The sequence below is a fragment of the Loxodonta africana genome, chromosome 11, assembly GCF_030014295.1.
Source record: "Loxodonta africana isolate mLoxAfr1 chromosome 11, mLoxAfr1.hap2, whole genome shotgun sequence".
Classification (NCBI taxonomy): Eukaryota; Metazoa; Chordata; class Mammalia; order Proboscidea; family Elephantidae; genus Loxodonta; species Loxodonta africana.
Window position 1 is genome coordinate 86,623,757 of NC_087352.1, and position 15,774 is coordinate 86,639,530.

The 15,774-nt window shown below is 44.6% G+C and overlaps 1 protein-coding gene across 1 annotated transcript in view; it reads right to left on the minus strand.

Moving 5' to 3' along the window:
• The window catches only part of CABLES1 (Cdk5 and Abl enzyme substrate 1), a 145,128-nt gene that overhangs the window by 55,544 nt on the left and 73,810 nt on the right, over nt 1–15,774 (minus strand). Inside the window, exon 4 of the mRNA XM_064293222.1 lies at nt 1,360–1,437. Coding sequence (XP_064149292.1) covers nt 1,360–1,437 — 78 coding nt within the window. The remainder of the gene's footprint in view (nt 1–1,359; nt 1,438–15,774) is intronic.

Sequence of the window (15,774 nt, forward strand, 5' to 3'; positions counted from 1 at the left end):
ATAAGGTAAAGAAATCCTCCCAGCTAGCCACCCCAAGCTGGTCCTTAAACCTTTGATCTGCAGGACTTGCTGCTACTTTTTCTAGCACACCTACTTTGCAAGGTTGTTTTAAGGATGCAGATAATGAAAAGGACCAGCACGAAGTAAGTGCTCCATAAATAATAAGATTATTATTGCTCTTTAAGGCACACATTGAATAAATGACTGAGTCAGGACTCCATCTACTACTTTCTGTTCCATGGAGCTTATGATCTAGGATACAGGTAAGAACCATGATGAACTGAACAGGCCAAAATCTGACAGGTCTAAACGGAAAGGGAAGATGTTGGTGAGTAGGAACCACAGGGATACAACTCATGGAAGATGGTCAAAGATGAATAAATTATGAATCAGGACTGGGCCCTACTGTCCTCTGAAAGGGCAGTGGCAATATATGGGTAGTACCTTGGTTGACACAATGACTAGAAGGCAATTTAGCTTTTAGTGAGCAGAGGGCAGGGATAGCATCCTACAATGCTACCAACATTCCACACGGTGAACTGTCCTGGGTGATGCAAAGAGTTAACATGCTTGGCTGCTAACTGAAAGGCCTGGTGATCTACTTCCAAAAAAAATCAGCCAATGAAAACCCTATGGAGCACAGATCTACTCTGACACACCTGAAGTTGCCATGAGGACAAGCACTGGACACAGGGAAAACATAAAAAGGGCAAGTGAGCCAAAACTCAGATAACGAAACTGGCACAGGGTTCAGGGCTGATGATGAGGAGAAGAGGCTGTGCAAGGGCAGACCCTCACTTATCTACTGTTTTTGAAATGAAATGGGGGCTTACTACAGAGTTGCGTGTGCCCTTCTGGTCTGTAACTAATCACACACATCTGGTCCTGGTACCACTTTGCTTTAAAATTTTGCCCAGCAGTGGCAGCTCCAGCTTGCTGGTCAGGTTCCCAACCCCAAGCCCAAGATGCAAGGAGGTAGGGTAGCCACATGGCTTGGTCCGATTCATTTTCTGACCTACCTTTCTCCAAAAGTCAAAGTGGCCATAAGGGAGGTGGCACACCTATATTGCTTTTGTTTCACAATTTGGAAACGGGTGACAAAATGCACATTCAGAAACAAAAGACACTATGGAGTGGAGACACACACACACACACACACACACACACACGTGCGCGCATGCACACCAACAACAAGGGAGCTTTCTGGCTGAAAAGAACGTGGAACTTTTTTTCTTTCAAATTTATGAACACTGAATTTGCAGTGTCAAAGCAAGGTGTGTTCTTGAAAGTGGAGAGGGTGGCCACATCACGTACATCAGTTCACCCAGAGAACGACAAAGCATGCACGTATATACATACCCGGCCTGGGTACTGTCACGGTACGGCAGCACTGAAAAGATACTACAGAAGGATCTTCTGCCACTGATAAGGACTATTCTAAAAAACAAACAAACAAAAAAGAACAAACAAACAAACTAAATACAAAGGTTCAAATTAAAAAAAAAAAATTCTGTAGCCATTAAGCATTCATCGACTTCACAGCAGTGTTTGCACTCTCCCGTCACCTCCTCTGCCAGATGGTGTTCTGCTCGCCTCGCAAAACGCAACCAGGCTTCCTCCATGGAGGGGAAGTGCTGCCTCCCCTCATCCAAACATTCACAGGCGAGACCATGCGTACACATGAGCCCCGCTCTGTAGAGGAGCTGCAAGGGGCTGCACAGGCCGGCTGGAGTGGAGCGGAGAGTCAGGGTGGCCAGAGCTGGTTCACACTCACACCACATTTAAACCATCGATTTCTGTTCTGTAGTAAACAACGCCAGCGCAATCGTGCCAGAGGCTGGTGAGCAAGAAAGACACTCACGCCATTATGATGATTAGGTTTTTTTTTATGCTAGCAGCATGTTAGGTTCAGAGAACACATTAAGGACACAATTACATAATCTGCCTTAGCCTCCATTTCTGCTATAAAGATACTCCTGGCAATAGTTCTATGCAATGCTTTTATGCAATCAAAGGGCACTTAAAAAAAAAAAAAAAAAGCCTCAAAAATACTTATCTTGGTATCTGAGAATAACCAGTTCCCCAAGGGGAACTGCTGATGAAAAAACAGAGAAATAAGCGCATGGAGGGAATCAGAAAACAACATTCTTTTTAGCACAATGTCAATATACATCATTTATGGAGCTTATTCACTTTTGTCGTCTTTTCTGTCCATAATTGTAATAATAAAACTAGAGGAAAAAGAACACTACAACTGAATGCATCAAGGTTTGCGGTTCTGGATCTTGTTTTGAGATGATGATAAATTGCCTACATCCCCCAGGGAAAGTCAGGTTTCGGGCATGGAAAACCAGGCTCTTTCTGCCTCTCCCGTTACAACACTCCTGATCTCCCCCCTTGGGCTGCATCACCCATCCACGCTAACGGACTTGTTGTACTTCCTCCTTAAAAAAATTCCCTGCTGTCTCATACCTTGGTTAAGAGCTCGGCAGCTAACCAAAAGGTCGGCAGTCCAAATCCACCAGCCACTCTTTGGAAACCCTATGGGGCAGTTCTACTCTGTCCTATTGGGTCGCTATGAGTCAGAATAGACTCGGTGGCAGCAGGTCTTGGTTTTTGGTCTCATACCTCTGTCCTCTGCATGCTATTGTTCCAGCCTGTTATGCCTACCTGAGTGCATTTGGTGAACTCTTACTCATTCTGCAAAACCTAGCTCAGAAGGTAATCCCCTCTGGCAGCATTTTCTCCCACTTTCCTCCTTCTCCACTGAGTTCCTCATTCCCTCTTCTGTGCTGCTTCCACATCTTATTTACACTTCCAGAAAGGCACTGTTCACCAGGTGCCGCTCATCAGTTGCCTGCCTGACTCCTTCTTTAGACTGTGAGTCCAAGGGTTTAGCACATGGAAGATCCTCAATCAAGACGAGCAAGACTTCACTGAGATGCAGTCTGCAATGCTGTGCTTCGGGGCCGCACCTGCTGGAGTCTCTGCATCCTGTAGCTAGCAGTTCATTCTAGTGGTTAACAACACAAACTGAAGCAACACCAGGTTCAAACACCAGCTTTGCCACTTTTTTATGACCTCGGGCAGGTTTCTTAACTCTTCTGGGCCTCAGTTTCCTCACCTACTAGATGGGGTAAAATTAGTAACTATCTTAGCAGAATACTCTAAAGATTAAATGAGTTTCTACTGGGCAAGCCCTCAGAACACTGCTTGGTAAATAGTTAACACAATAAATATGAACAATCATGACTGGAGGGGTCTCTCAGTGGCTTAAAGGATTAAGCGCTGGGCTACTACTAACTGAAAGGTTGGTGGCTCGAATCCACCCAGAGGCACCTTGGAAGAAAGGCCTGGTGATCTATATCTGAAAAACCAGCCACTGAAAACCCTACGGAGCATAGTTCTACCCCGACACACAGGGGATTGCCGAAAGACAGAACTGACTTGACGGCAACTGGTTCATTGGCTGGTATCTTTACTGGGAACCATCTTCTTCGTTAAGTTTTACCAGCCTAGAATTTGGATTTGGAAACTCTTCCGGCTTCTGTGCTAAAATACACAGGTCTGCTAAGACATGACAGACCTCGCTATAAGGGTGGCTGAAGAACTATACATGTGGCCTGTCTACAGAGATGCTAACAACACACAGAGATGTACCTCTGGTGTGATAGTTAATTCTATAGGTCAACTTGGCTAGGCTATGGTACCCAATTGTTTGATCAAATACTAGCCTAGATGTCATTGTGAAGGGATTTAAAAATGATTAACATTTATAATCAGATGACCTTAAGCAAAACACATTACCCTCCATAATTTTTTAGACTATGACATTAAATAGCCTACTCTCCAAACTAGATGAGTCTCATCCAATCGGGTGAAGGCTTTAAGAGCAAAAACGGGTTTCCTGAATAAAGAAGGATCCTGCCTCAAGACTGTAACATAAACATCTTGCCAGAGTTTCCAGTCTGTTTGGCCTATGGATTTCGGACTCAAGATTGCCAGCTTCCAGCCTGCCACCTGATCTACTGATTTCCGGCTTAACAGCTCCCACAATCTCGTAAGCCAACTCTTTAAAGCAAATCAATCTCTCTGTCTCTCTGTATAGGAGCCCTGACAGCGCAATGGTTAAGCACTCAGCTGCTAACCAAAAGGTTGGTGGTTCAAGCCCACCCAGTGGCTCCAGGGGAGAAAGACGTGGCGATCTGCTCCTGTAAAGATTTCAGCCTAGAAAACCCTACGGGGAAGTTCTACTCTGTCACATGGGGCCACTACAAAACCCACTGCCGCTGAGCCGATCCTGACTAATGGCGACCCTATAGGACAGAGTACAACCCAGAGAGTCTCCATGGAGGGGCTGGTGGATTCAAATAACCGACCTTTTCATTAGCAGCTGAGCTATTAACCACTGCACCACCAGGGCTCCATATTTTATATATATATATGTATATATATATACATAAAAAAAACCCCAGAAACCCAGTGCCGTCGAGTCGATTCCAACTCATAGCGACCCTATAGGACAGAGTAGAACGGCCCCATAGAGTTTCCAAGGAGCGCCTAGCAGATTTGAACTGCCGGCCCCTTGGTTAGCGGCCGCAGCACTTCACCACTACGCCACCAGGATTTCCATATATAAATATATAAAATCTGTATCTCCTATTGGTTCTGTTTCTCCGGAGAAGCATGGCCAATATACAGCAGTCCTCCCTTATCCTCAGTTTCAGTTACCCGTAGGTAACCACAGTCCAAAAATATTAGAAAATTTCAGAAATGAACTATTCTTAAGTTTTAGGTTGCACGCTGTTTTGAGTAGCATGATGAAATCTTGTACTGTCCTGCTCTGTCCAGCCTGGGACATGAATCACCCCCTTGTCCAGTGTATCCACGCTGTATAGGCTACCCACCTGTTAGTCATTTAGTCACTTCGCAGCCATCTTGGATTGACTGTAGGAGTCTCGCAGTGCTTGTGTTTAAGTAACTCTTATTTTAATAACGGCCCCAAAGCACGAGAGTAGTGATGCTGGCAATTTGGATATGCCAAAGAGACCACATTGACGTAACTTTTATTGCAATATTCTGTTATAATTGTTCTAATTTATCATTAATTATCATTGTTGACCTCTTACTGTGCATAATTTATAAATTAGACTTCATCATAGGTGTATACGTATAGGAAAAAACACAGCATATACAGGGTTCACTACTAATCGTGGTTTCAGGCATCCACTGGGGGTCTTGGAATGTATCCCCTGTGGATAAAGGGGGACAACTGTACCTGTCTACTGTTGCAGGGGCAGCAGCATCATGTCCAGAGTGGGCCAAGTGGCCCACCAAGACCCAAGGGCCAAGGGTTGACATGAATCAGGATAATAACCTCCTGAACACTAGCTAGGTTCCTTGGGTTCTCACACCTGAGACCAGCAACAGAACTTCTTAATACACCAATGCCCACATTAATTTACTTAAGCCAAGGACTAGATTATGTACCAGATTCTAAATGCTTTGAGTGATGAGGCATGAGAGTGTCAGCAACGTGCTCCGGTGGTCCCTAGTGGGATTTGAATGGTGCTCTCTACCCCTGCTTTGTGCTTCTTTGAGGACTTAGTAGAAATCTGTTCCTATGGGCGTGACTGTGCACCCATGACTTATGCACACAGAAGGGTAAACAACACCCTGCATTCCCTACCACTGAAGTCTTCCTTCACCCAGGTTTGCTAGGGTGGCTTTCCAACCTGGCCTGCAGGTCTCTAGGTAGAGCACTGGGTGGGGCCCGAGGGTGATGGTTCATGAAAGCCCCCACATCAGACCTGCTAAAGGCCACGTGCAGCTCCATACTCCCGCTATAGCTCTGCCTGGGCCCTTCTACACAGAAAGACAGAGGTTCGTCACCCCCCTCATCCCACACGTCTAGCCAGGAGAAAAGCCTGTAACTACTCATTCCTCATGTCATTCCACATCAGTATCTTCTGCAACACAGGGAAAGGAACGTGTTGTACAACCTCAACTGGCTTAGCGTGACAGCCTTTTCTTCATTACTCAGTGCTAATGTGCCCCTCCTTCCCACACACCAAAGTTGTTTAACAGAACGAGAAAATATAAATACAAGTGAAATGTAAGTATTCTTTCTAAAGTTCCAACCCCATTATGCCTATTAGCCAATGGGCTCTACCCTTCTGTTAAATGAGGGCTCACTCTGTGGGGTGCTCATCAATCAGGTCCAGAGCAGGCTGACAAACCTGTGTCAGGTTATTCTAACGCGCACGTGAAACTGAGTAACCCCAAACACGGACTGTTTCCCAACAATTCCCGGACAGTTGGTACCTCTCTGGTTGGCTATTCTCAAGCAGCTGGAGGGAGAGGGAGTAAGTAAGGAGCCTGGCCCCTTTGGGCACTTGGCTTCTGTTCTCAGGTCCAACGATCTCACAGACTCCCACTTTCTGCAGGCGCCAGAGCAGGAATCCAGAGCAGAGTCCGCCACAGCAGCTCTGTCACACGTATGCAGCTGTTTGGGCTCTGGGTAGCTGGTGGTAGCCAAGGAGCTCCCAAGAGCATACTGTAAGTGTTTCCTGAAGTAGTCTGGGAGTGTGGGAGCAATTTCAGGCCTTAGCCAGAGCAGGTGAATATCAATAAATGGCAAACTCTCGTCTTCCTGTTTCCTACACTGGCAACTTTGAGCAGATTTGGATCTAAAGGCAGAAGAGCCCTGGTGGTGCACTGGTTAAGCACCTGGCTAAGCGAAAGGTCAGCAGTTTAAATCCATCAGTGGCTCCGTGGGAGAAGACCCGGTGATGTGCTCCTGTAAATATCACAGCCTAGGGAGCCTTATGGGGCAGTTCTACTCTGTTCTGTAGGGTTGCTATGAGTCAGAATTAACTTGATGGCATGCAAGAGCAACAACAACACAGGTCTCCTGCGACCAACTGGTATGTTGGTCTGTGAATTTGCAGCTTTGTTCTTTATAAGCACCGGGAAACTTCCATCATAACAGAGATGCCCAGGTAAAAATCAGGCTTGTTTACCCCTTTGCATGCTTCTGTATCTGTGAAAGAATTAAGTCAGATACGGGGGGTCAAAAATGACAGACAACCAAACTTCATTTCCACCGGGCTTTGGAGATTGACGACTTCCAGGTCTTTGCCTCCAACCACTGTAGCTGATTCTTTTATGTCCAAATGGCACTCCGCAAGTCCACCGAATTTTCCCATCTGTGACATATAACACCGAACTCAGAGTCCAGCTAACTGGAAAGCATTATATAAAAGATTACGACTTCAAAAGAGGAATTAACAGCAGGCAGATGGATCTCTAAGGAATTAAAGATCACATTTCCATGTAAACATCTGTCCCAGGAAGAAAAAAACAGCAAAGGAAAAAGCACCATAGGGCTACAGTCCACATGGGCAGAGCCTCTGGGTACACAGTGTTTTCCAAACCCGTCCGGGAAGCACTGAGAGCACTCTGCAGCTGCAACACTGTCTGGCTTTCTTCTTTACAGAGCTTCCATCTCCTGGGCTTAGCAAAGCGTTTCTGGAATGTGGAGTCTTAAGGCTTCACACCACTACGTTTCCATAGCCACACTCTGCCATGACATACTGGAGTGTTCAGAATAGCCAGGAAATGCACCATTTGCTGTCAAGTCGGCTCTGATTCATGGCAACTCCGTGTGAGCTGAGTAGAATGGCTCCACAGGGTTTTCAAGGTTGTGATCTTTCAGAAACGGACCAGGTCCTTCTTCCAAGGAGCCTCTGGGTGAGTTCTAATTGTCAACCTTTTGGTTAGTAGTTGAGTGTGTTAACCACTGCACTACCCAGAGAACCAGGAGATGCACAAAGGGCCCCAATGTTGGCTGAACACCATGGACCACTTTCATCAAATCCGCTTTCAGTCCAGCGCTGACAGTGTCTAAGCAGGCAACGTCTAACATTATCCAGGATCCTTATGTGTTGCCTCTTCTGCCAAAAACTGGCGGCTTCTCGTTCTGTTTCAGAGCCCTGAGGAGTCTCTGTTGGCCGTGAGAATGTTCGATCTCTTCCAGGTAGAATACTCCATTATAGCAGAATATTATCTTAAGTATGTGAAAACAAGCAACCAACTTCAAAAGGCAGAGGAAAGAAAATCACATTCACAACCACAATGGGTGAGTCCAGCATTGCAGGTACATAGACAGGAGTATCCACAGTCCTGGGGTCTATGCAGGGGATCAGGCGCTTATGCAGAAACACACTTCCCAAATTCTGGACTTGATTCCCTACAATCTGGCATTTGGTTACCTTCCTCCCTGCATTTCTCAGTGCCCCAGTCACCAGCTCAGAAGGGTCTCTGTGCACACATGCTATGATTGCTATGCGCAGAGAAATTAAAGCTGCTAAGACTAACAACAGGAGACAAATGAAAATTATGAAATCTGGAAAATCTAATATCCGCCAGATCCACACGCCTGCCATCTCTTCCCCAAGCACTTGACTCACAGCCGCTCTTTCCTCCTCTACGATGTTCTGTTAAAAGCTGGAAGGAGGAAGATTTGACCCCTTTCTCTCGCTTTCTGAAGGCCTGGCAGTTACATGCTGAGTGTCAAAAAGAAAAAAAATAAAATGGTCATGTTTTCTCTAACGTTAAAACTCATTAGTCACTGGGGGGATGTTTTCTTTCCTTAGGAAATACCCCCCTCACTGCTGGATGAGCCTTATGTGGGTACAAAGGCAAAAGCAGAGAATCTGCAGGGGTTCCAAGACGATCTTTGTGAAGCTCCCCTATGTCCTGGAGTGAGATGGAGATAAGATTCCAGCACAGAGAGCTAGGATGAGGGAATGAAGGCATGGAGAAGGACCTGGAACAAGGAGGTGGAAGAAGTGGTAGGGCTGGGCCCAGGACAGACAGTTGGTAATCTGGGTCCGACTCTGGGGGCAGAGTGGGATAACAGGCGAGAACAGGGAAATGTGTAGACCAGAATGAAGGGTAACAAGACCCAAGGCAGGGATGAGCGAAGTTGCACAGGGCATCAGAGTGTGGTCAGCAGCACGAGTGACTGAGCACAGGGCAAGAAGGGATGCTGGGGAAACATGGAGCTGGCTCTGAAGATCTTCAAAAATGCTAAGTAGCTCACAAATACCAGACGGTAGTATTGTTATTGGTGGAGGTGTTAGTCTTCTTATAACCGTTACGACCACTGCCATCTCCACTCCCACTTCTATTACTACTAGTGTTACTACTACTACCACCATTTGGGTCTTCACTGCATGCTAAGGGGTTCTACCTTATCCTACAGCCTAGCGAGTGTTGGAAGATTTCTGAGAAATAAGTTCTATGCCATCTTTCTCTCCTCCTCCCTTCCTTCCACAAGTATCCTGGAGCACTTACTCTATGCCAGTCATGTCCTAGGTGCTAGGAACCCACTGATGAACGACGCAGACAAATCTCTACAAGCCAGGGTTATCGTTCTGTAAGAGGTATGTGTACATAGGGGTGTAAGTTCCCTGATGGGAAAGTAGGGGGCACTATGAAAGCACACAAGAGTGACCTCTGGCTTCGCCTGAAGGGGGCAGGGTGGGCTTCCTGCAGGAAGGGACAGCTAAACTGAGACCCAAGGGATAACTCGGCAACAGTGAGAAGAGTGTCCTAGCAGAAGGGAATGATGGCTGGGAGGGAAAGAGTAAAAGGCCTATTGAAGGGCCCGAGCAAGTATGTAGTAAAACTCTTTGCACTGACCTCTGCCAGGTTCCCCACTCCACTCTGTACAGCACTCAGCACTCAGGGCCGGGAGGCTGCTCTCTGGTATACCCTCCCTGAGGGGTACACTTTACTGAGGACCAGTTGTGTATGTTCCAATCCTGTTACGCCAGATTTACTTGTTATACTGGTACTTGGTTCATTAAAGACTACACAAACGAGTAAAATGTGAAAAACAGAAGAATGCAATTTCTATAAGAACAACGCTGAATGCTCTAACAAATATTCAATAAAGGCAAGTCGCCCTGGGCAAGACAAGTATAAAAGACCAAGAAAAAGTTGCAAAAATCCAAAAGGCTTCGTACTTAGATCCTCAGGACACTTTAAAGACGTCAAATCTGTACCTGACAGCCCATACGTTTGAATGATGAGAATGTAAGGACACAGACAGGCTCCAACTAGTGTACCCATATGCAAAGAAAAGGCCTGGCATCAAAAAAAGCTGTTGAATGGATAGTCACTAATATGCCTTAAATTAAAGCACAGTGCTTACGCTATATATGTGATTTTTGTAGGTGTTTCTTCTAGCATTTACTAACCTTTTCCCTAAACCAAGCATTTATATAAAGAATTCAGTGTGGCAGGAGGGTAGCATGGGGGTGGAGAAGTGGCAGAGCCTGTGGGCTTGTAGGCCAGCTCGTGGACGACATCCTGGTCCGAGAGGAACTCAGTCCTGGAGCACAGGAGCCTGGGAGCTTGTTGGGCAGTCCCCAGCTTCAGGTAGTGATGGCAAATATGGCCTGACAAGAGAGAAGGGGCTGGATAGAGCTGAGAGGAAAGCCAGCATGACAGGGCGGGCATAAGCAGGATTGCTCACAAAGGCCAAGGGCAGAGACTCAAGGAAGGAGGAGGAAAACAGGGCAAGTGTGGCGTCGTGGGTTGGGAAGTCACCTCTTGAGCCCTGCCACTCTCTTCCAGGGCAACACCGGTAGCTGCAACCTCATGGCCTGAGCTGTCTGCTACGCTGTGACTTCCCACTTCCTTCTAGGAGTGCTGCGGGAACCACAGACTGGTCTGCCCCGGCTTCCAGGCCTTCTCTGCAGACAGTGAAACAGAACCACCAAGGGAAAGTTCTGTCCAATCTAAAACTGTTTTCAACTCCTAACCCCTTCCTTCGTGACGTGTTTTATTTCCTATAAATCCAACTGGTTGAAAAGAAGCAATGAGAACTTATAGGCCTTGAGCTCTCCAGCAGTGCCAGTCTACACACAGGAGGCACTGAGCAGCTGCTTAACAACTGAAAATAATTTCTCTAAAAAGCCTTCTGCAGGCACAAAGAAGCTGGGATAACCTCTGTGCTTTTTAAAGAGACTGGAATGAATACCTTCGAAGTGTTGTGCTGACCCAGCACCCAGCCCCAAGGAAGGACACCAAGGGCAGAAGCACCCTTAGCTCTGAGCAGCTGGTCTCCTGTGGGGCTCACTTTGCCTCAGCTTCTCCCTTCCTCCCATCACTCATTAGCACCAGGGGAGGTAAAGCAAGGCAATTCAGGGAATCAGTCTTATTTGTAAGTACCTCAAGGGGGCATTTCAGTGGAAGAAGAGGCTGGTCTGCCCGTATCAGTTAGTTTTATATGTTAACTTGGCTAGGCTATGGATCCCAGTGGTTTGGCCAAACACTAGACTAGTTGCTATTCCACATGTAATCTAGTAACACAGTCACACTCCACAATGTAATCCAATGTAATGCAATCACCTTCCACAATGTAATCTAATGTAATGCTATCACTTTCCACAATGTAATCTAATGTAATACAATCATCTTCCATGATGTAACCCAAGGTATTGCAATCACCTTCTACAATGTTATCTAATGTAATGCAATCATCTTCCACAGTGTAGTCTAATGTAATGCAATCACTTTCCACAATGTTATCTAATGTAATGTAATCGACCAGTTGGAAGGGGAGTTCCTTAGGAAGTGTTCTGCCTCCAAGCTTGCCCCTTCACTCTTTCTGTTGTCTGACCTATGGAGCTTGGACTTTCCAGCCCCCATAATGGAATAAACCAATCCCCTGAAGTAACTATCAATCTCTCTCTCTATATATATCTGTATCTATACATACACACACATATTCTCTCTCTCTGTCACTGGTTCTGTTTTTCTACAGAACTCTGGTGACTAAAACAGGGAGCATAAATGACGGTTGGAAAATGTTTCTCGGACTGTCTGATCACTGTCCCTCAGACTGAGGTATCACTGACAATTAGTTATAAGCACTGCCGATGACATGGGTGAAGATGCTTCCCCTGTCAGCCTCCTACTGCTGTGGGGACGGTGGGTTTAAGTCCTTCAATGAGAAACACAAGCCCTAACAGGGGAAAAGCGTGCTTGGCAAGGGGCTGATGTTGGACAATGCCTCACAGAAGACGCTCAACATCTGTCACATGTCAGATGGATTCAGTTCAAGGATAAAATGAAAGGTGTTTTTCTTCCTTCAAGAAGGCCAGTCCAGAGTTGCTAACTAGCTACTTGAATTTTAAAATGTGCCATTTCCTCCAACTCATTTTTCAAACTAAATTAGGCTGATGGATTGGAACTAATGAGATCACAGATAAAGTTTCATTTAATTATTACCCATCCCCCACTTTCCCTCCAAAATTTTTAGCATAAAAAGGAAATGCTAAAAGCTGACTTGTGTTTACTGTACTTTTACTATTTTACTTTAAAAAGCAGATAAAGGGTGCCAAAATCTCTTATATATACATATATATACACACATACACACACATACATGTTTTTTTATGTTTTTCTACTCAGTTCACATTTTAAAGAGAAAGCACTCTAGCTCACCTCTTTGTCCACTCCCATTTCAAATCCTGTTAAATCTCTTTGGCAATTCCTCCCAAGGGACACGACAGCCCAGTCCACTCACTGCAAAGTCCTCTGCTTGTTCAGAAGGAAATAAATCTCAAACAGGCCCCAGGAGTGGGGCACTTCCAGGGCACATGACAGCCACCACTTATGTACACTGCAGATTTTCAGAAAAGGATATCCGTAACGTCCACACGAGCTGCGTGCCTGAGGGAGGAGGACACCCATTTTAAATGAGGCCTCTTGTCCCCTATTCCTCCCAAATGTTGATGAATGTCAACAACTGGAAGCACCGCGGGGAAAAATCCTTTTCCAACAGGACCATGAGAGTCACTAGATGTCATGAGAGGCTAATTTCAGTCTTCATGCTCAGAACTCACTGTCCATTCTGATGAATCTGTTCTACCAGCCAGCTTTCAACTTGCAGTTGGTGCTAACAGGCTTCAGTCACGTAAGGCTCTAAATGTTTGTCATTTTCAAGGGCGTATCCTATTCCCAAGGACTGGATCTATCTTTGCTTTCATTTAACCTCCTCTTCCCGGCATGAAGACACAGGTTGGAGCTCGTTGTGACTGGTTCTCATTGAGCAGCAGCTTCCACTTGAGAAGTTCACACCCTTCCAAGGGCCCATTCCAGATGGTGTGGCTTGGGGCTGCTTGTCACCTCTGCTTTGACAAAGGGCTGGCTCATACATTTGTGAACAGTGCTTTAAAGACCTTGCGTCACTTTTAAAATTCGTATCAAAATAAATTCACTATATAATTAACTGTGGAAATAGGGAAATGTATGTCTTCTTTCAGAAGACGATAAACACACACCCCTCAATTTTCTATATGAAGGATGAAGCTGATTTTTCTTTTATGACAAAGAATTTATATTTTGTATAAAGAGTTTTTACAGAATAAGAAAAGACAGCCATTCCAATAGAAAAATAAATAGCCAAAGTACCTGAACAGATGGATATGGTTGGGTTTAAATTTACTGTCATGCTGTTTATTTGCTTCCTATTTGTCCCTTCTGTTTTTGTTCCTTTTTTTCTCTTTTCCTGCCATCTTTTGGTTAAATAGCTTTAGTATTTCATTTTTCTCCTCTTATTTCTTTGACTTTATTTTCCAGTAGTTGCTCTAGCGTTTATTATGTGCATTTTTTATCTTATGTACTTTTAGCTTATTACAGTTTACCTTTAAATAGTATGACACCACTTTATGAGTAATATAAGAACTTTACAAAGTAAACTTCCATCTCCTTTCTCCCTTCGTTTTTGGTATTGTTGTCACACATTTTACTTGTATATATATTATATTCCATAATATATTGATACTTTTTTTGTTTTAAGAGTCAATTATCTTTTTAAACAATAAAAAAGTCTTCTATATTTATCCACAGATTTGCCATTTCATGCTCTTTAACTTTTTAAAATTTGTGCTTTAGGTGAGGTTTACAGAGCTAACTAGTTTCTCATTAAACAAGCAACACACATATTGTTTTGTGACATTGGCTGCCACCCTCACGACATACTAACACTCTTCCCTTCTCAACCTTGGGTTCCCCATTACCAGCTTTCCTGTCCCCTCCTGCCTTCTCATCTTTGCCCCTGGGCTTGTGTGCTCATTTAGTCTCATTTTGTTTTATGGGCCTGTCTAATCTTTGGCTGAAGGGTGAACCTCAGGACTGAGCTAAAAGGGTGTCCGGGGGATATACTCCCCGGGTTTCTCCAGTCTTTGTCAGACCAGTAAGTATGTTTTTTTTTTTTGTTGTTGTTAGAATTTTGTTCTACATTTTTCTCCAGCCCTGTCTAGGACCCTCTATTGTGATTCCTGTCAGGGCAGTTGGTGGTGGTAGCCAGGCACCACCTACTTGCTCTGGACTCAGTCTGGTGGAAGCTGTGGTACTTGTGGTCCATTAGTCCTTTGGACTAATCTTTCCCTTGTCTTTGGTTTTCTTCATTCTCCCTTGCTCCAGACAGAGTGAGACCAGCGGAGTATCTTAGTTGGTTGCTCACAAGCTTTTAAGATCCCAGATGCTACTCACCAAAGTAGAATGTAGAACATTTTCTTTATAAACTATGTTCTGCCAATTGAGCTAGATGTCCCCTGAGACCATGGTCCCCACAGCCCTCAGCCCAGTAATTTGGTCCCTGAGGGAATTTGGATGTGTCTGTGGCGCTTCCATGACCTTGCCTTGAATGAGTTGTGCTGCCTTCCCCAGTGTATGTACTGTCTTACCTTTCACCAAAGTTACCACTTATCTATTGTGTAATTAGCGTTCTTCCCTCCCACCCCTTCCCTTCCTTGTAACCATCAAAGTTTGCTTCTTTTTGTGTGTAAACCTTATCATGAGTTTTTACAGTAGTGGTCTCATACAGTATTTGTCCCTTTGTGATTGACTTATTTCACTCAGCATACTGGCCTCCAGATTCATCCATGTTGTGAGATGCTTCGAAGATTCATCGTTGTTCTTTTATCATTGTGTAGTATTCCATTGTGTGTTATGTATCATGGTTTGTTTATCCATTCATCTGTTGATGGGCACCTAGGTTGTTTCCATCTTTTTGCTATTGTGAACAATGCTGCAATGAACATGGGTGTGCATGTCTATTTGTATGACAGCTCTTATTTCTCCAGGATATATTCCTAGAAGTGGGATTGCTGGATCATATGGTATTTCTATTTCTAGCTTTTAAAGGAAGAGCCACGTTGTTTTCCAAAATGGTTGTACTATTTTGCATTCCCAACAGCAGTACATAAGAGTTCCAATTTCCCTGCAGCCTCTCCAACATTTGTTATTTTGTCTTTTTTTTTGATTCCTGCCAGTAGTGGTAGGAATGGCATCTCACTGTGGTTTTGATTTGTATTTCTCTAATGGCTAGTGATCTCGAGCATTTCCTCATGTATCCTCTTGTATCTGCCTGAATGTCTTCTTTGGTGAAGTGCCTGTTCATATCCTTTGCCCATTTTTTAATTGGATTATTTGTCTTTTTGTTGTAGAGCTGTTGGATTTTCCTGTAGATTTTAACGACTGGACCTTTGTCGGATTTGTCATACAATTTTTTTTTCCCAATCTGTTGGTTCTTTTTTACTCTGGTGAAGTCTTTTGATGAGCATTAAGTGTTTAATTTTTAGAAGATCCCTGTTATCTAGCTTATCTTTTGGTGTTTGTGTATTGTTAATTATGGTTTGTATCCTGTTAATGCCATGTATTAGGGCTGGATGAGGTTGATTTTTCATCAGA